At 57.8% G+C, this 18531-nt stretch overlaps 2 protein-coding genes across 8 annotated transcripts in view; one reads left to right on the top strand and one right to left on the bottom strand.

Moving 5' to 3' along the window:
* The first annotated feature begins 5910 nt into the window (after positions 1 to 5910).
* Positions 5911 to 8975, top strand: HYI (hydroxypyruvate isomerase (putative)). The gene is made up of 8 exons (XM_054833434.1): positions 5911 to 6126; positions 6208 to 6319; positions 7462 to 7576; positions 7724 to 7802; positions 7991 to 8040; positions 8238 to 8307; positions 8501 to 8635; positions 8841 to 8975. The coding sequence occupies exons 1-8, from the start codon at positions 5931 to 5933 to the stop codon at positions 8927 to 8929; spliced, it is 846 nt and encodes a 281-aa protein (XP_054689409.1). The 5' UTR covers positions 5911 to 5930; the 3' UTR covers positions 8930 to 8975.
* SZT2 (SZT2 subunit of KICSTOR complex) overlaps positions 6687 to 18531 on the bottom strand; it is a 61581-nt gene continuing 49736 nt past the window's right edge. For 5 of the 7 annotated variants that reach the window (XM_054833426.1, XM_054833428.1, XM_054833427.1 and 2 more), the window contains 10 exons: positions 18421 to 18501; positions 17935 to 18009; positions 16800 to 16865; positions 15341 to 15554; positions 14883 to 15066; positions 14454 to 14576; positions 13682 to 14183; positions 13251 to 13367; positions 12773 to 12841; positions 6687 to 10204 (listed from right to left, as the gene is read on the bottom strand). In XM_054833426.1, coding sequence (XP_054689401.1) covers positions 10061 to 10204; positions 12773 to 12841; positions 13251 to 13367; positions 13682 to 14183; positions 14454 to 14576; positions 14883 to 15066; positions 15341 to 15554; positions 16800 to 16865; positions 17935 to 18009; positions 18421 to 18501 — 1575 coding nt within the window. In that variant the 3' untranslated portion in view covers positions 6687 to 10060. The remainder of the gene's footprint in view (positions 10205 to 12772; positions 12842 to 13250; positions 13368 to 13681; positions 14184 to 14453; positions 14577 to 14882; positions 15067 to 15340; positions 15555 to 16799; positions 16866 to 17934; positions 18010 to 18420; positions 18502 to 18531) is intronic. The other 2 variants (XM_054833430.1, XM_054833433.1) reach the window with 1 other exon arrangement.

Genomic DNA, 18531 nt, shown 5'->3' with positions numbered 1-18531 from the left:
CGAACCGGTGCTGGGGGGTGGTGGTTTTCAGTTTGGTCCCAGCCACGTGCTGCTGTGGGGACAGCCCTGCTCTCGCTGGGAGGATGCTCTGGCCACGGGGCACCTCTGCTACGCTCCGGCCGGGAAGAGGCTTCCGCAGGAGATGGAGCTCATTGCCTCCTTATTGATGGCTCCTTCCCTCCTGCATGGCTGGGGAAGAGGCCTGCGGAATAAATCAGTGCAAGAGACAGATTATGGCAGCTAAAGACTCCAAATGAGATGATAATTGCTGTGGTAATGACAGCGAAGACCTGATGCTGCTGATAAGGAAACATCTCCGCTGCTCTTGGCTGGTGCCTGGCCAGGGGGTTGGCATGGCTGCACGGCTGGGGATGTCCCTAGGGACACCGTGGCCAGGCAGCGCTGCCCTTCCTGTGCCCACAGCAGGGTCCAGGTGCCCATGGCAGGTGCTGGTCCCCACTGAATCCCCGCAGCAACAGGGATGGGGAAGCTGGGGGCCGGGCGAGGGGATGCGAGGCGGGCAGCCCTGACGCGGCCGTTTGCCTGGTTCTCCCGCCGGCTGCGTGTCAGCTCTAATTAGGCAAACTTCTGTATTCATTGCGAGCCCAGCCAGTGGAGAATTCCACAATTGAATTTTAATGCCCTAAAAACACATTACAATCAGCCTGATTAATTAAGAGATGGCTTAACATGGTGACTGGGCTGCAGAGGGCCATGCCGGGGAGCGGTGCCACGCAGGTCAGCTCCTGCACCCCATGGCATGGGGCACGGGGCTGGAGCGTGCCGGGGCCAGCAGAGCTGGGGCTGGTCCCTGAGCCCCACAGGGCTGCAGGAGGGGATGGGAGCCAGGGTCAGGCTGTGCCCCAGGGGTGCCAGGCTGCACGGGCCCCTGCTCCCCCAGCAAGGGGAGGGCTGAGCCCAGACCTTGGGCACCTCGGCAGCCCTGGCTCAGCCGGGCAGGCAGCGGTGGGAGCATCCCCTTCCCGGACCATCAGTGTGGCCATCAGGCCCCTCCTGAGTGCCCATTCCCTGTGTCCCCACCACATCCCTGCTCTGGGTGCAGGGGCTGACACTGTGCTGGTGTTTTTGTCTGTGGGCGAGGATGAGCTGGGAGGCTCCTATTAATTTGTCTCTTCGGTGATTCCCCAGGGCACTGGTGATGCTGGCTAATGGGCTGCCACCTCCCACCAGCCACCTCTGCCCCCACTCCCCAGGCCACCACTTGCTGTGACCATGCCCAGCCCAGGTTGTGTCCCCCCACGTGTCACTGCTCGGGGTGGCCTTGCCAACCCACTCAGGTACTGTGGGCTGAAGCATCCCCGGGGGACCCTTCTCCTGCGTCCCGCCACCAGCCAGCACCGGGCAGTGGGAGCCATCCCCGCAGAGCCTTGCTGGGATGAATTTCACCAGGCGCCCCTGGTCAGGGGGACGGTGAATGGAAAAGGGGGGGAATCCATAACCGTGGTGTAAAGGAGAGGTTGCAACTGGCAGGACATAAATCAGAGGGAACGTGATAAAGGGAGCCTCTTGCCAGGAGGGGCTGGCAGCAGAGGGAGGGATGGTGACGGCATCGTGAGGCCAAAAGAAATCCTGGCAAGGCAATAAATCCTGCAGCCGCTGGAGCTGCTCGAGTGCTAATGATCATGCGAAAACGCCAGCCACGTTTAACAAATATTTCTGCTCTGTATTTGGAGAGAAGCGGGACGACATGCTTGAATCATACAAGAGTGATGAAGCCGTCTATTAATTACTGTCGGGAATGTTAAACAACATCTGCCAGCTCAGCGGGCCCAGGCACCGCCTGCTCCAGCCTCCTCCAAGAGCTGGAGGAGAATTTGGCCTCCTCATTAATTTCTTGTGAAATCTTGGAATAGCAAGAAAATCCCGACCGGCCAATCGAGACCGCACCTGTGCCAGGAGCCGTGAGGGCATGGGGATGCTCAGTCCTCACCTCCTCCTCTTTGCTCCACCAGGATTTATATCATGTCCCAACCGGTTCGATTCTCCCTGATGAAGAATAGCCATAAACTAGCAAAGGTTGGGCATTTGTGTCCCATAATATGATGTATAGATTTTATTCTACCTGACTGTTTTTGGAGGCTATAAGAAAGGGAGGCCTGAGAGGGGCAATGTGCTCGTTAAGGCATCGTGCAGAAATCTCCGTCACGGCTTTGGGAGGGGCTGGCACCGTTCCCCGCTTCTCCCACATACTGCCCGGTGCCTGGGACCGAAGGGATGGAGGGGAAGGAGGCACAGAGGAGATGGAGGGATGGAGGAGATGAGGTATAGAGGGAATGGAGGGAGAGGAGTTGCAGGAGGAAGAGGAGGAGGAAGAAGAGGAGGAGGAGGAGGAGAAGGAGGCTCCCACTGGGAGGGGAGGACCCCACAGGACCATATCAAGCCCTGGCTATGGCACAGCCCTGCTGCACCCCATCATTAGCCATTTGCAACCCTGGTAGCTCCTTCATTTTGGGAGAGGGAAACAGGCTGAGCAGCAAAGGTGGCTGCGAAGGGCACAGCAGACTTTGATGGCAGTAAAGCAGGTGGCTCAGCAGCAGAAAGACGCTAATTAACAAATTATCTCTTCACACTATGCATGGACCGTGATAAGTGGAGAAGGACCTGGCAGAGTGACGGATTCCACTGAGTCCCTGGTGGGCACCGGGGCTGGTGCGTCCCTTTGGTGCCAGGTCCCTGACCCAAACCCATGGCGATGTCCATGGCCATGAAACAGGGAGGTCCAAGAAATTCAGGTGGGATTCTGGGCAAGGAGGAGAGCTGGGGATACACATGCAGCTGGCCAGGTCGTGCCGCTCTCATGGGGGAGCTGGGAGGGACACCCTGGCAGGGGCTGGGGGTGATGGGGCAGGGGGCACGGCCATCGTGGGGACACACTGCCCTTGGGGATGCAGTGGGGGCTGGTCGGTGCTGGGACCTGCTGGAGAGGTTTTTCATCTCTTGGTCCCTTCACACCCTGAGGGGATGGGTTTGGGGAAGACTGGTGAAAAATCATGTGATTTAATAGAAGCAAAGCTCTTGCAGCTGCCTCCGTGAGATGCTGGGTCACATGCAGATTATTTTTCACAGCCTTTTTCTACACATAAAAAGGCTAGAATTTACTCACCTATAAAAGCCGAAAACCAAATATGGTTGCAAAATTTTGGGGTGCTTTAGAGCAAAGAAGAAAGCCCATGGGGGAAGGGATGCCCAGGGTGCCCCCTCCCAGCCCCAGTCCCGGATCGCCTTGCATAGCTGCAGGGTGCAGGGGGAGCGGGACAGGTCTGGGGGTGCCCAGGAGGGATGGGGGTGACAAGCCCCGGTGGGATGGTGCCACCCAGCCCGCAGTACCTCGGCCCTCCCTGTCCCCGGGGTGCCAGCTGAGCTGCCTGGGAGCCTGGAGACAGGTAGTTAAAATACAGAAATGTCAATTTAAATTAAAACATGTTTCATAAAGAAGGAGAGAGATAAAACCTTCCCTGCAGCACAATGAGCTGGGGGATTTATGGGGTACTGGGAGGACTGGTGCCCCCACTGCAGTGGGCTCTGGGGAGGGGCTGGCTCAGCTGCCGCTGCTGGTGCCACAGGGCACCCCAAGGCACTGTGCTGGGGCGCGGGGGCCACCCGCCGCCTCCCCACCCCAGCCGTCATAGAGGCCAGAGCTGGGTCTGCACCGAAATGTCAGCTTGCTAATAAAATGTGCAGGAGCTTCGTTTTCTTTGGGCCAATAAAAGTTCCCGGCAGCGGCATGGATGCTCAGCACCCAGACTCCCTCCTGTGCCAGTGCCCCACTGGGCCCCCTTCCCACCTCCCTGGGGGGACACAGGTGCCAGTCTGACCCCACGCTCATGCCAGCTCCCCAGACAGCGGGTGCCGGGTGCAGGCCCCAATGCCAGCATGGCACACAGCTCCAGAGCTGCAAGTGGCATGGTGGGAAGTAAATCTACTGCGCCCTGTCAAGGTAAAGTGACAAAACACCAGCCTGCAATGCAGGAACCGCAGTTATAACAAGAGAAAATCAATGCGATATATTACCAGAGATATAAAGACGCCATTAATGCTACAGCGTGGAGCCCAGCAGCTTCGTTTGCCATCGGCAGGGCAGGTTTGCTGCGGGGGCTTCCCACATCCCCGTCCCGCTGCCTGGGTCACCCATGTGCTGGGGCTCAGCTGTGTGTTTAATCACTGCCCCCCCCCCCCCAGCAAAGCTCTCCTGCTCCCACTCACTGCCTCCTGGGCTTTGCCCCTGCCGGGTACCTGGCCTCCAGCTGGGGATGTGGCCAGGACTGCCACGGCCGGAGCAGTGCATGGCCTCTGTGGGCCACAACGCAAGGATGCAGCGAGGCTGCACCCCTGGGCCAGGCAGGTGCCGCCCCTCATTCTGGGGGTCCCCATGCCTGTGCAGCTTTGCCAACCACCTGTCTCCTGCTGCTGAGCCCAGTGCACTCAGACACCTCCTGGGCATAATCGAAGAGGATGACAAACCCCATGCACCCTGGAGCAAGGCCACAGAAGGATGCATGAAAGGTGCAGGGCTCCTCTGGCCCGGCAGCTGCGGGCAGGGAGCAGTCTGTGCGCTGGGGACATGAGGGCTGGGGACATGCACTGGGCTGTGGGCTGGGGACATGTGCACTGAGGGCGTGTGTGCTGGGGACATGGATGCCACCCCCCACACAGGTGTCCATCACTGGGGACAGTTTGGATTATTATTGAGAAGTTGACTCAAGCTTCTTCTAATTGATTAATCAATAGCTTTAATTGAGTTGAGACTCTTTAATGGATAGCTTCGCCACTGCTTTCCCCTTTGCTGGCACCACCCTGACCTCCCACCAAAACCCCCTTGCTCTGGCTGGCCTCTGTGGAAGGCAGTGCTGCCTCTGGGCTCTCCCAAAGCAGTGCGAATTCCTGGGGCTCGCAGTGGGCCATGGGGCCAGGGGCTGCAGAGGGCTTCTGCTGTGGTCACAGAGGAGTCGGAGCATGCTGCACTCCCCAGGCGCGGGCAGACAGGTGAGAGCCCCCAGGAACAGGCCCAGCACAAGGGGCTGCAAAGTGTCCGTGGCTCATGGTGCCACCCCTGCCAGCCACAGCACAGCCCCTGGGCAGCCACGGGCTGGACAGGACACCCATCCCACCCGTGCAGCCTGCGAGCTGTGCCTGGAGGTGTGCAGAGCACAGGGGACAGGGACTGGGGATGCGGGGCTGATCACAGGCACCGCTGAGGTCGGACCCCGTCACACCAGAGCTTTGTGGAAGCGGAGATGAGCATCTTGTGGTAAAATATGCAGAGCGTGGGACAAAAGAGAAAGCGTTTCTCGCATAATGAGACGCTGTTAGAGACAAGCTCCCCAGGAAACCAATTAACACGGCGCTTTGTGTATGTCAGGCCAACACCTGGTAAAAACACCTTTCCCAGGGAGGACGCCAGCCGCGCCGTGCGACGGCCGCCCCCAGCACGCCCCTGTTCCACAGCCCCTCTGGCAAAGACAGCAACCCCACCTGTGTTACAGGCAGCATGGGGTCGGCTCTGCCTGCTGGGGCGCGGCGTGGGGCCGCTGACCCACACGGCCCCCGTGGCCCCACGCACCGGCACGGCCACAGGCACATGCTGGAGCAGTCACCCTGCTGCACGCTCGCAGGGCAGAGTGCTACAGGCGTTGGAGCCGTGAGCTGCCGGGGAGAGGCTGCGCTCCAGCACTGCCCCAGCTGATGGGGCCTCGCTTCACAGCCGGGGCCCCCCCAGCAGCCCCACGGGGGCGGGCGTTGCCGCCCGCAGCCGCCGCTGCCCACGCGGGACGCAGCGATCGGCCGGGCCGGACACCCCGCTCCACGCGGCGGCGCTGCAGCTCGCCGCCTCGACCCCGCCCCTGCTCCGCCTCGCCCCGCCCCTGCTCCGCCTGGCCCCGCCCCTGCTCCGCCTGGCCCCGCCGCCCGCCATGTCGCTGCGCTTCTCCGCCAACCTCTCGTGGCTGTTCCCGGAGCTCCCGGCGCTGCCGGAGCGGCTGGAGGCGGCGGCGGCCGCCGGGTTCCGGGCGGCGGAGGCGGCCTGGCCGGCGGGCTGCCCGGCTCAGGCGCTGCGGGCCGCGGCAGAGCGGGCAGGGGTGCGGATCGTCCTCCTCAACACCCCTCCCGGTACCGTCGCGTCCCCCGGGCTGCGTGGGTGGGGGGCGCGGGGGGTGCCCCGGTGCCGCTGACCCCGCCGCTCTCTCCTAGGGGACCTGGAGACGGGCGAGATGGGACTGGCGGCCGTGCCTGGGCGCCAGGCTGCCTTCCGCCAGAGCCTGGCCACGGCGGTGCAGTACGCCAAGGCGGTGGGCTGCCCCAGGTAGGTGCGAGGCAGGACCCCCCCTGCGGCGCCTCGGCTCCCCCGGCACCACAGCGCTCCTCCGCAGCCCTCCTGCTCCAGCTCTTCTAAGGAGTGGGGCTCGCCCTTTGCACTGCTGCGCCTCCAGCCCGCAGGGTCACGGAGCCTTTCCCAGGCAGCGTCTCCCTGCTTGGCTGCCAGCGCGTTGCAGACCCCTGTGCGGGGCCCACAACCTTCATGTGCTCACTGGGAGCTGACCCGAAGCTGCCAGGCGCTCTTGTCCAACCCTGCCCTTCACCATGGCGGCTCTTGCCCGCACCTCCGCACAACAGTCCCCATGCTAATCCTCCCTTTTTTCTCCCCAGTTATACCAGTCATTCCCCCAGGACACCACAACAGTTGCTTTATTGAAGGCCACACTGATCACAGCACAGCAGAGACACTGTAAGAGATGCAATTAGCCTGGCACACCCCCCTTCAGAAAACCAACCTGGCTCTTTTATTCCATTTCCTTTGCATCATTGTTTCCCTTAGAAATGCAGTCCAAAGCCCTGCAGAGGGCATGGGCCAGGCAGGCGCCCAGACCCATTTGCACTCTCTGGTAACAGGCAGAGTGAAAAGGATTTTGTTTTCACCGTACGCCTTCCCCAAACGGTTGCTGAAGAGCCTTGCTCTTGCCTGGCCATTTTGCTCTGCACAGAGCCTGGCATAGCCCAGCACTGGCCACCATCCCATCCCTGCTCTAAGCCAGCAAGCGGTGAGACAAGGGTCCGACCTGCCCCTGGCAGAGGCGGCAGGCCTGCTGCCCGTGATCCTGGCTTCAGGGCAGCCCCAGGAGCAAGACCCCAAGAAAGCTCCAGCCCCAGGGTGAAAGAGTTGGAGGCAGTTGGCAAGAGAAGGAAGAATCAAGGTCTGCGATTTGTCAGGCAAAAGGTTCAAAGCCGTTCCTCTGCATACTGAGGTGGGATGGTGTGTGTTTGTGTCCCTGCAGCTTGCTGGAGTCTGTTGTGCTTCCTGTACAGGAGATGGCTCCTCTTACCCCCTTCCGTGTCGGCTGCCCCAGCCTGGCACTGTTTTCCAGTGGCAAAGGAAGGTTTATTAGATCCGACCAGATGCTTGGAGACTGGAGCTGCTGCCTGTGGCTGATCTCTCTGTGTCTGTAGGATCCACCTGATGGCTGGGCGGGTTCCCCTGGGCGCAGACCGGGCAGCAGTGGCAGGCGAGATGGAAACCACCTTCACTGAGAATCTCAGATATGCTGCTGACCTCCTGGGCCAGGTAAGCAGGGAACGGGTCCTGCTCCATGGGTGCAGCTCTTTGGGTACCGAGAATGGAGAATTCCCCCACCAGCCTGGCACAGGGAAGGAGTGCTCCCTGCTGCAGAGGTGACAGGATGCTCCGCACGGTGACATTACTGTCTTACAGGAAGACATGATTGGACTGGTGGAGCCTATCAACAACCGCATCACTGACCCTCGCTATTTTCTGAACACCCCGCACCAAGGTAAGGCAGACATCTCTCCCTAAAGTCTCCTTCAAGGGAGAAGAAGGATCCCCAAAGTCTGAAAGGTGGGAGACTGCCTCACCTGCAGGGAGATGCTGAGGGAGCACAGTTGACAAAGAGGGGTCTCAGGGCTTTACCATGAAGCTTCCAGCCTGGCGGTGATGGTGTCTCATTTCTTGTACCCTTAGCTGCTGCCATCCTGGAAAAAGTGGGACGGCCCAACCTGAAGCTGCAGCTGGTGAGTCAGCATTGAAGATCTCTAGGGTCCACCCTCCACCAGGGAACCCTGCACAGGCCCACAGGGGTGTCTCCTAGGGACTGTGGGCTTGTTATCCCCCTCCTGGGGATGTGGGGAGGGACAGGAAGTGTAGCACAGCCCTCCTTGACTGCTCACTGCTGAACAGCTGCACCATCCATCTCCTCTCTCCCCCACAGGACCTCTTTCACTGCCAGATCATGGATGGGAATTTGTCACGCAACCTGGAGACGTACTTCCCACTCATCGGTAATGCCCTGCACCCAAACCGGCTCCTCTGTGGCCATGGGGCAGGAATGGCTTTCAGATGGGGTCCTACTGCCCCATGCTCTGCTGGGGCTGGCTGGGGGTATGGGGCTGCTCCTGGGTCACCTTGTCCCAGGTCGAGAGAAGGCTGCGGGCAGGGCTGCCTTGGGCAGGGCTTCTCCCATTCCCTCCCTAGGTCATATCCAGATTGCACAAGTGCCGGGGCGGCACGAGCCTGACAGCCCTGGGGAGCTGAACTTCCCCTACATCTTTGAGCTCCTGGAGTCCCTCAGCTACACTGGTTACATAGGGTGCGAGTATGCTCCAAAAGGTGAGTGGGCCTGTGGGTGGTCGGAGCCCCACTGGCAGGTCCCAGCATGGACCAGTCAGCCAGGGACTGTGCAAAGGCAAGCATATGCTGGGGGGTGGCAGGCAGTGGGGTCCCTACCTGGGGATGAGAGCCCTGCCAGAACAGCAGCTGCTCCAGCTTGCCGGAGGGGGGGAATGCCAGCAGGAGACTGTGTCTGTCACTGCAGGAGACACTCTGGAAGGTCTGGGCTGGCTGCGCTCATACTGGGAGAGCCGAGGCCTGCAGCATTGTGGGACCAGCAAGGCAGCCAAGTAAAACAAGGAAAACACTGGAATAAAAGTCAAAGCGATGGCTTAACAGAGGAGCGTGTCTGTCTTCTCTATGACTTATGGCAAAGTTAAGAGCATTTATGTCCTATTGCCCTTCCCTGGGCCCTGCTGGGCCAGCCCAAGCAGTTGGGCCCTCATCTACTCTAGCACCATCTGCAGCATGTCCTATTTGGGGATGACTTGGGCACCACATAGGTGACTTGAGGAACACAGGAACACCTTCACCTCCAGTCTGCAGGGGTGTCCAGGGACAGGTTTCCAGTCCCCCCTGCTGAGGGGAGCATTCACTCTTTAGGAAGGGTCTGAGTTTTCCCAGTCCAGCTCCAGTTGGTACCTGGAGTTGTGGGAAGAGGGCTCTGGGCTCCAAGTCCTGCAGTTCTCAAAGGAGCTGCCAGTACCCAGGGCTACAGGACTCAAGCAAGTATGAGACTCTAGTAGAACACCAGCCAGCCCTGCAGCCAGGGCTGCTTCTGCATCCCCCGGGGGAGGCTTTCCACATCCTAGCCTGTGGCACATCAGCGGGGATCTGGTTCAGTTTATTTCACAGATAGACCAATGGCTTTAATGTACATCTCCATAAAACCTTCCCCTTGTCCAGTTCACCCTTCCTGTCCCATTCAGTGATCTCCTGAAGAACGCAAAGGGCCAGAAGTAGGCAGCCTCACTGCCCAAAGCCCTGAAGTCCAGGAGCCTTTCTGCCTAAAGCCAGAGCGCTATGCAGTGCTGCCCTGTGCATAAGACTTGCTGTGTGTGCTCCTCTGTGCCTTCCCAGCAGGCAGAACGCACCTGCAGATGCCAAAGCCACGTCCCTGAGAGCCACTGTGCTTCAGCCAAGCCACAGCAGCCAAGCTCCTGCCTTTGCGGTTCAGTTCAAGATCATTCAATATCAAACCCACCGAAAACAGTGCACCAAGGGGCACGCCAGCCAGCCAGCCAACAATGGAGATGCACACCCCCAGGCTCCTCAGTTCGGTACCCAGGCGTGCCACTAGCAGCACTGCCTGCAGTGCTGGAGCACAGGTTCCACGCCGAGGCCTGTTCTTCTCCATCGTCACCTGTGGCACAGCTGCAGCGAGAGGTCCGGTATGTGTATCGCTCCAGGCCGTGGGTTCCAGTGCTAGAGCAGGCCTGTCCAGAGGTTGAAGCAGGCAGTGTTGATAACTGACTCCAGGTGGTGGTATGTGGACACAAGCTGTGGCAGAGGGCTCTCGCTGTTCTGGGGCTGCACTGGGAACGGCTCCCGGAAAACCACGGTGAGGCTCTGCCGAGAAGCAGGAGCAGGTCAGGGGACAGGATTCAGACAAGCACTGTGCAGTCCCTAAGCCCAGGCACGTGGGCACTTGCTTGGCCTTATCAGGCAGATAGTGGGAGAAGTCCCAAAATGCTAACGGCACCAAGCTAGTGCCTCCTCCTGTGACAGAGCATGTTTCAGCCTCCTCCCACTTTTCCTGCTGGAAATCAGGTGCAAGGACTTGCCCACTCACTCTGTCCCAGCCCCCATGCATCTGCAGTTATACCAACCCCAGCAGCAGCCTCAGGAGAGGAGGGGATCCGACTGCCTCCACAGTAATAGGGGCTTCCAGGGAAATCAGAGGGAAATTTCTTCCAAGGCAAAGAGTAGGAGTGCAACAAATGGGGAAGGGGAGGAGATAAAATGTAATAACTGCAATCCTAAAAATAAATGCTGGCTGCTCCATTCTTATTAGTGACTGCACTGACAAGGCCGGGCAAGGGCAGAAAAGGAGGTTGCAGGAACTGAAGCAGAAGAAAAAATGCGAGCAGCTCAGTGCATCGAGATCAGCATCATGGAGGCAAGACGTGGCGACTGGATGTTCTCCAGAGCTGAAACGCAGCACATCTAGTAGCCAAGGTCTCCTAACAAACTCATAAAACTGTTCATGAGAACAGCTGTGTAACTGCAAAACAGCAAATGCACCACCATCATTTAAGAGGGAAGAGAAAGTGGTTTGTGATCATAACTCCAGCAGTGTACAAGGCTTTACAGCAGGCTTGGAGAGAAAGAACCAGGAGGAAAATGCAGCTGTTACCAAAGTGATGTGCTAACACTAGAGTTCTTTTTGATAAGGTAATATTTCTAGACAAAGGAATCATGGTATATCTTATCTGAGCTTCAGGAAGGACTTGATGTACTGCCACATGGGAAATTTAGGTAAGCTGAAAAGACAGGAATTAATGCAAGAACTATAAGGTGAAGATGGTAGTGCTGAAAGGGGAAGTAGCAGGCTGGAGAGAGGTTACAAATGGAGTTCCTCCAGGACAGGTTTTGGGACTCACGTTGCCTAGTACTTTAATGAATCTGGCACAAAGATGAGGATCGTGCTGATAAAATTTGAGGCACTAATACAAAAGAGGATTGGGATAATGAAAAAAAAAAAGCCCTAGAGACTTTTGAGAGGCCACAGGAATGGGATGAACATTAAGCGCAAAATATAAGGGGAGGAACATGAAGGATTTCTGTTATAAGATGGGAGTCATTGGGAGAGGTGATGGAGAGTCGGGGTGTAGCCTATCAATGACCACACGGTGACACTATGACCAGTAAGACACAACTGTGAAAAGGCAAATACCACCCTAGGCTGTACCGAAAGCACTGGGCAGGGACAGAAAAGCCTTAGTGCAATTGCAGAAGGCTCTGCTGAGACTTCTCAGGAATACTGGGTGCAGTCCTGGACACCTGTATTTACAAAGGCTGACCTGAGCCCTGAAGGGCTCTGAATGACAATGAAGCCATTGGAGAAGAGAAGGCAGGCTTAAGAGCTCAGCTTGCTTAACACAGCAACGTGGAGTTAGCAAAAATTCCACTTTCAGATGTGGAGGTGAATCTAGGGGACTGGGGAAGAGACGGGCACCCACACAGTGAACAGCAGTTTCAGCTCTGAGCTACCACTGGTGTGAAGAGGATAGAACTGGCCATGACAAAAGCTCCAGCACAAAATGGGAAGGGCTCTTCAACATCAGGTGGCAAGAGGCACTAAGCAGCCTTCCAGCAGGCACCACCTCTGTCTCCCCTACCTGCTTCTAATGGAGTGTTGATTTATTTACAAAGGGATCAGTTACGCTGCAGTCTCTGCAAAAGCCTCACTGTGGACCAAAGCATCTCGTAGATCCCCTGCTGCTCTCACATGGAGCTGCATTCCCTGTAACTCATCCTACACTCTGCCCGGGAGCACAGCTGAAAGCAGAGTATCTTTGCCCTCAAGTCCGATGAAGGCCAAGGCCCATGCAGATTTGCTGGGACCCTCACAGTGCAGGTCCCCTTCCTTTCTGCCCAGGTAGGAGCAGTCTGCAGCACTGGTGACCCCTCCCAGCCAGACCCAGTGTGCTCTGGCTTTGGACTGAACACAGAAGAACCCTCTAGCCTGGACAGAGACACAGCCGAGAGTCTGATCCAAAAGCCACCCTGTGAAGGAAAAGGGGATCAACTGCTCACTGTTTTCCAATACAAGAATAAAGGGGGATCACATGAAAAGAGCAGAATGAGGTTCAAAACGAGCCAAGGAAGGTAGCTCTTCACCTACATTGTAACTGCATCACAGAGCAGCAAGTCACGAGAAATCATGGATGCCACAAATTAAGCAAAGAAAATAAAGCTGCAGAGGGCTATTAAATAAATGCAAAGGCCACCTCTAGCTCAGGACAGGCCTGGGCCACAGTTTGTCAGATATTAGGACAGTAACTGGGAGAGGTGTTAACAAGCTTCTTGACTTGATTATCCCCAAGGGCACCTGCCCTTGGCAACAGCTGGATGAATCTAGACAGACTCCTGGCCTGAGCCAATATGGCTGCTTTTATGTTTCCAAGTTCTTACCGTCTTTCCTGAATGGGAATCGAGAAACACAAGAACGAAGCAATCTGTGAACTTCTGGTTGAGCACAACCTGTCAAGAGAGCCACAGCACACATTGCAAAGGAGACAGCACAAACCCCAGGACAGGGATTCAAACAACATCCACCCAGGGACGTGCTGACCTGCAGGACGAGTGGCATGATAGAGCTATGAAGGTGCAAGTCTGCCTGACTCACAGGTGACACTGCCAAACCATGGGGATATACACGGCGTGAGGCTCTGGGTGTGAAGAGTGTCCTGCCTGCCTGGGAGCAGACAAACAGACACTGCTGTACCACAAGAGCACACACCTCATACTGCACCAGCAGCAGAGTGGAGAGCAACATGATGACAGTGCCCACATTGTTCTGATAGCCAGGCTCGCACTGCAAGAAGCCACAGCAGGCAGGGGCCCTGGACAGGGGAGAGAGGCTGCAGGTGGGTGACGGGCTGGGACTTACCAGATACTGGGTGCCGGTTTCAGCATTGTGGAAGTGCCGACAGCTCTGGGGAAAGCGGCTCAATAGCACTTTGATGAGGCTCTGGTACCAGGAGACTGTCATGGTGAGGAAGCATCCCTGCAGGTATGGAAAAGGGTTGATTTCAGCCTCCCTTTAGCCATGGCACCAGCAGCCATCACGCTACAGCAGCCTTCAGACCCCAAATCAGATGTATTCATCACAGCCCACTGAGGAATGCTGACTCAGAGCAACCCACTCTCCATAGAGGGGTCCACGCAGCCTTCCCCTTCCCTTGCCAGCTAGGAGCTGTGCTCCTGCCTCTATCTTCCCACCAAGCAGGAAGAGATGTGCCCTGCAGGCCCTTCACCCAGTGCCCACTCCCTCCCTGGAGCAGAACGGCAGCTGCTGTGCACCCTGCCCCTGCTGCTCACCAGCTGGGGGTCAACATCAGCAATGGATTTCCCATGCACGGCGTCAAGCAGCTCCTCCAGCTCCACCAGTGAGAGCTTGCCCAGCTTCAGTTTGTCAGAAGCCAGAGGCTCCAGAAGGAAGAGGCGCTTCCAGAGGTTGTCCCTGCGGCAGTGGCACTTGGCCAGCTGCACCATGCTGCTGAGCTGCTTCTGTGCCGAGGCCACCTCGGAGGCCAGCAAGGGGAAGAGCGGCGAGGTGTAGAAGAGCCCAGGCCCCAGTTTGACTTGTGTGCCCCCCGCGTAGAACTCGCTGCTGTCCTCCACGTCCTGCCACAGCTCCCGCTCTGCCGGCTGCTGCTGCCCCAGGCTTGTCTCTGGCTCTGCTGCCTCCCACGCCGCCCGGCCCACCACAGGCTCTAACACTTCCCGCTGCAAGCGCGGCAGCTTCTTGAAGCGTCGCATATCGGCCGTGAGCCGGGGGAAGAGCTCCCGCTGGCTAGTCATGATGACGTAGAAACGCAAGCTGAGAGCAAGGAGACACTTGTGACCTGGGGAAGGGTTGCTCCCTTCTCAGCCAGGCTGCAAATGAATGATGGGCCTCTCTGACCCTGCCAGTAAGGGTGCTTCTCTGCCCAGACACGGACAGATACCACACTGCCCAGTTCTCTGCGAGAATCCTCCCCAGACAGCACCAAACCTGCTTATGGTCTCCCAGACAGAGCCAGTCCCTCCCAGAGCCCCCCTCCTCAGCCAGGAAGCTTTGGTGTCACGTCTCTGGGCCTCCAGCGCTCACCGGAGCATGCGTCTCTCTGCCTCGCTCTGCTCCTCAAACGGTGCTGCACTGTGACACACCAGGAGGGACACATCGAAGTCATCATGATGACGCAGACCTTCAGAGTCTTTGTAGGAGCCCGAGCTGGAAGCAAAAGCACATCAGTATGAATGGGACCTCGCTTTGTTCCCCCACAGCTCTTGGTCACCACAGAACTATTGGGCATGGGGAATTTGACACAGCAGGACTCAGAAGTGCTATGGGAGATGTCAAATGCCTGTGCACACATGCACAGCACCCCCATCGACCATCTCCGAAAACCCAGGAGGAACTGCTGCTTGGCACTACGTAGAACAGTCAGCTTTGCTGGCACCTTGGGGTACTGTCCCCAGGACTGGGGGGTGCCCACTGATCTCCAGCAGCTCCAGAACTTGCAGCAGATGCACTCACCTGTTCCAAATAGAGACCAGTGCATATTCATTCTGCTCTGTGCCTGGTGTCCCCTTCTTGTTGTCACTGCTCGTGGCCAGCCGGGCCATGCGTAGGGGTTTCATGTGGTAGGTGTTGGCGTGGTCAGCGATATAGTTGTACAGCTGGTGCGCAGTGATCATGTTGGTGGGCAGGGCCAGCATGCCTAGTGGAGAAGGACACAGTGCTATCACAGGAGCTGCTCAGTGCAGCTTACCTGATGTCCTACAAACTACTCTGGGGGACAGAGCTCTAGAGCAACCCGCCTCCCTTCCACAACAGGGCAGCAAGGACTTCCTCTGGAGCTGGGCCCCTCAAGTCTTCCAGAGTCGGGTTTATTTGTATCCAGGGAGATAACAGGGAGTAAAGTATTTGGGAACCTTTTGCCAAGTTATGAGCTGGTGATCAACCCCAGACTAATCACATGTTGAGCTACTCACCTTGGAAAACGTGGTTGCGGCCAAATTTGGGGATATCAGGGTGGTGGGCAATGAAATCCTCCAGGAAACTGGTGAGATGGTAGCCCTGGCGGAGGGTCATGTGGGAACCCAGCAGATACTGGTGGACTATACGCAAGTGGAAGTCATAGCTGAATGAATGCACGTGCATGAGGTCCCGCACCTTGTCACACTCCTCTGTGAAGAGCATGGAGAGCTGTGGAGGGACAGAGAGTCAAGGCAGGAATATTACCAGGCACCTCACACCTTTGTGCAAAGCCCTGCTGACAGCAAGGCATGGCAGAGCCAGTGCAGCCACCCCTGCCCCAACACCAGAGCAGGATGCAGCCAAGAAGCTGTGCACAGTGCAAATAGCAGACCTGCAGGCCTGGCCCCAAGGGATCCAGCTTGATGGCTCCTTCCACACTTGGCCCCACTCCTGGTCTCCAGTAGCAGCATGGACTGATTGGCATTGCCTCCCATGAGGTTCATATACCCCCTTGAGCTGTGAAGGAGGACACAGCCTCCTTTTGGCTGAGTGCTGCTCTGCACTGCCTAGTCCCCGAGCGGGTACAGGACACGCTGGGGCTGGAGCCCCAGCAAGTTCTGGATCTACAGGCAAAGACTGACTTCCTGAATGTCCCCTGAGAGCAGGAGGTAGCACAGGGGCCTACTGGGAGTGACGGGACCCAGAGATGGGCAACAACAGAACTACTAATGCCCTGTGCTCAGTAAATAACAGGGACTCAGGTTGGCTGCTGGGAAGCCAGATCCAGCAGTGGCTGGTGTGTCACAGCTGTGCTTGGAGAGGATCCCCTCGGCACACGGCCATCACCTCTGCTCAGCATGCCGGTTCTTTGCCGGGGCAGCACCAGCCTTCACACACACACCCCTGGCCACTGCCCCCATCACAACTGCAGCTACTGTGCCAGGGGACAGCATTGGCGAAGGCCTCAGCATTGCCCTCATACCAAGAGCCCACAGTTTAGTGTCTTTCGGCTCTCTGACCCCTTTGGGGAGTTGACCCCCACCACAATCCCTTGGTTTAAGAAGGGGGCAAGCAGGGAAAACCAGCAGGCAGGAGGCATTGGCACGAGAACACGCTGCCCTCACTCTCTGCGGCACCCACATTGCTGCTGCCGTGAGCCAGAGGGCAACCCGCAGAGCCAGGATGAGCCTGGAGAGGAGCTTGTAGCTCTGCCCCAGGAAAGGCTGGGAGAAGAGCAAGAAATACAAGACACTGCCCCCACACCAGCACCCGGGGCCCACCCCACCCTCCTCCCAAGCTGGGCTGCCCAGTGTGGCACGTATGGCTACGGAAGGCACTGGCACAGGAGGCAAGAGGCAGCTCTCGCTGCCTGGTGCTGGGGCAGGACGGGTGGAAGCACAGCCAGTGGGAGGTTCAGCCCTGCACTGGCAGGTCCTGCCGTGCTCAGCATGGCAGTGGGAAGAGAGGACGTACCGCAGACTCAGAGACGGAGCTGGGTCCCATGCAGCTCTTGCTGCGAGCTCTGGCAGTAAGAGTGCCCTGATGGAGAGAGATGCACAGCCAGTGGGAAGAGGGACAGGGCACAGCCCAGCCCCGTTCCTGCATCCAGCCTGTCCTGCACAGGCCCAGGGTGGGACAAAGGGAGAGAAGGAGCAGACAAGCCCAACTGTCCCACCTGGGGGAACTCTGGGTTAGTTCCAGCATGTGGGAAGGCTGGCCAGGCCCCTGCAGCAAGCCCCACGCCTCTCACCCACTGCTCCCAGGACCATCCCCCCACCCACACTGCACAAACAGGCAAAGTCTTTTCCCAAGTCAGCCAGAAAGAGCCTGGATATTCCCTGCAATGCCAGCTGCAGCCTGGTAATGCTCCCCTGTGCACGTGCAGGCTTCCCTGGAAAGGCTCAGCAAACCCTCAGGCAGGGTCCTGGCAGGCTCTAAGCTTAGGAGAGCCACTCTTGGCGTATATAAGACGCAGCCACTTGGAAAAGACAGCATGGTCATGCGCACCTCCTGCCTCAGAGGGGCTGGGGCTGGCCAGCCTCTAGCCAGCCACCCCAGTGCCCTGGGGACAGGCAGAAGGCACCCTGACACACCAAAAGAGAAGGGAGCAGGCAACCCCGTGGTGCTGTAGCGCAAGGCACAGAGGTATCAAGAACCAGGGCTCATGGTGCAGAAAGCGATCTCCTCTGGCAGAGGGCAGCCATCAACATTCAGAGATCCCTGTTCCCATTCTGCTTCCCTTTAGTTCCAATGGAAGCAAAGAGCTTCTGGCTTTCCATGCACTGATTTTCCCTGGAGTAGTCATCTTTGCCAGAATTGCTCCTATTCCTCCCCAGCCTGCTTTGTCTTGCTCCCCAAGCTAGGACAAAAGTCATCCTCTTGCCAAACCTCTCACTCCCTTTCGCTGCACTCCAGATCTGCTCAAGCAGAAGGCCGTGGAGGGCACATGGCTGCAAAAGACTGCGTGGTTCTTCTTTTCCAGGAGGAGGGAGCAAAGCTCTCCAGAACTTGCTGCACCTCAAATGCCCACTCTGTCCCAGAGATTGCCGCCTCCCCCAAAGCAGCCCCTGACCCTGAGGAGCATCGGCTGTGCCTGCAAAGCCATTACCTGGGAGTTCACAGACTGGCCCATGGGGATCCGCGAGCACTCCAGCGCATACTGCTTCACACAGAAGTAATAGCCCTGGAGGAGAGAGCACATGAGCACAGCACAGGCCTTGAGCCTCTCCAGTGAAGGAGAACAGTCCCCATGCTTCACCCTCTGGGCTGGGTCCCAGACCCTCTTGCTCCATGTTTTGTCTCTCCTCCTGTCTGAACCAAGCCAGCCCAGCCAACATGTGGCTGAGCATAGAGCACCCAACCTGGGGATGAGCCCTTGCGTCTTATTAGCCCCCCTCCAGGCAACTCTCGCTGCTCTGAGCCCTGCAGAACCAACCCTAGCTGATCCACAGTCCTGCAGGACCACAGAAGAGGCAGGACAAGAAAGGAAGAATCACATGTCCCTGCTGCGCCCCTCCTCATCACTCACTTTGTCACCTCTGAAGACTGTCCCCAAACCCCCAGAGATTCTACTTTGTTTCTTGTTCTTTCTTACCTGGAAGGCCAACTCCATCAGCACAATCCCACCCGGAAGAGCTCTCTGTAGGTGATAGGTGGCAACAGCAGGGCTTGAGCTCTGGGAAGAGAAGGACAAAGCTGGAGAGGC

Source organism: Grus americana, chromosome 8, assembly GCF_028858705.1.
Source record: "Grus americana isolate bGruAme1 chromosome 8, bGruAme1.mat, whole genome shotgun sequence".
NCBI lineage: Eukaryota > Metazoa > Chordata > Aves > Gruiformes > Gruidae > Grus > Grus americana.
The sequence above is the reverse complement of the archived record's forward strand: the minus strand, read 5'-3'. Positions and strand labels throughout refer to the sequence as shown.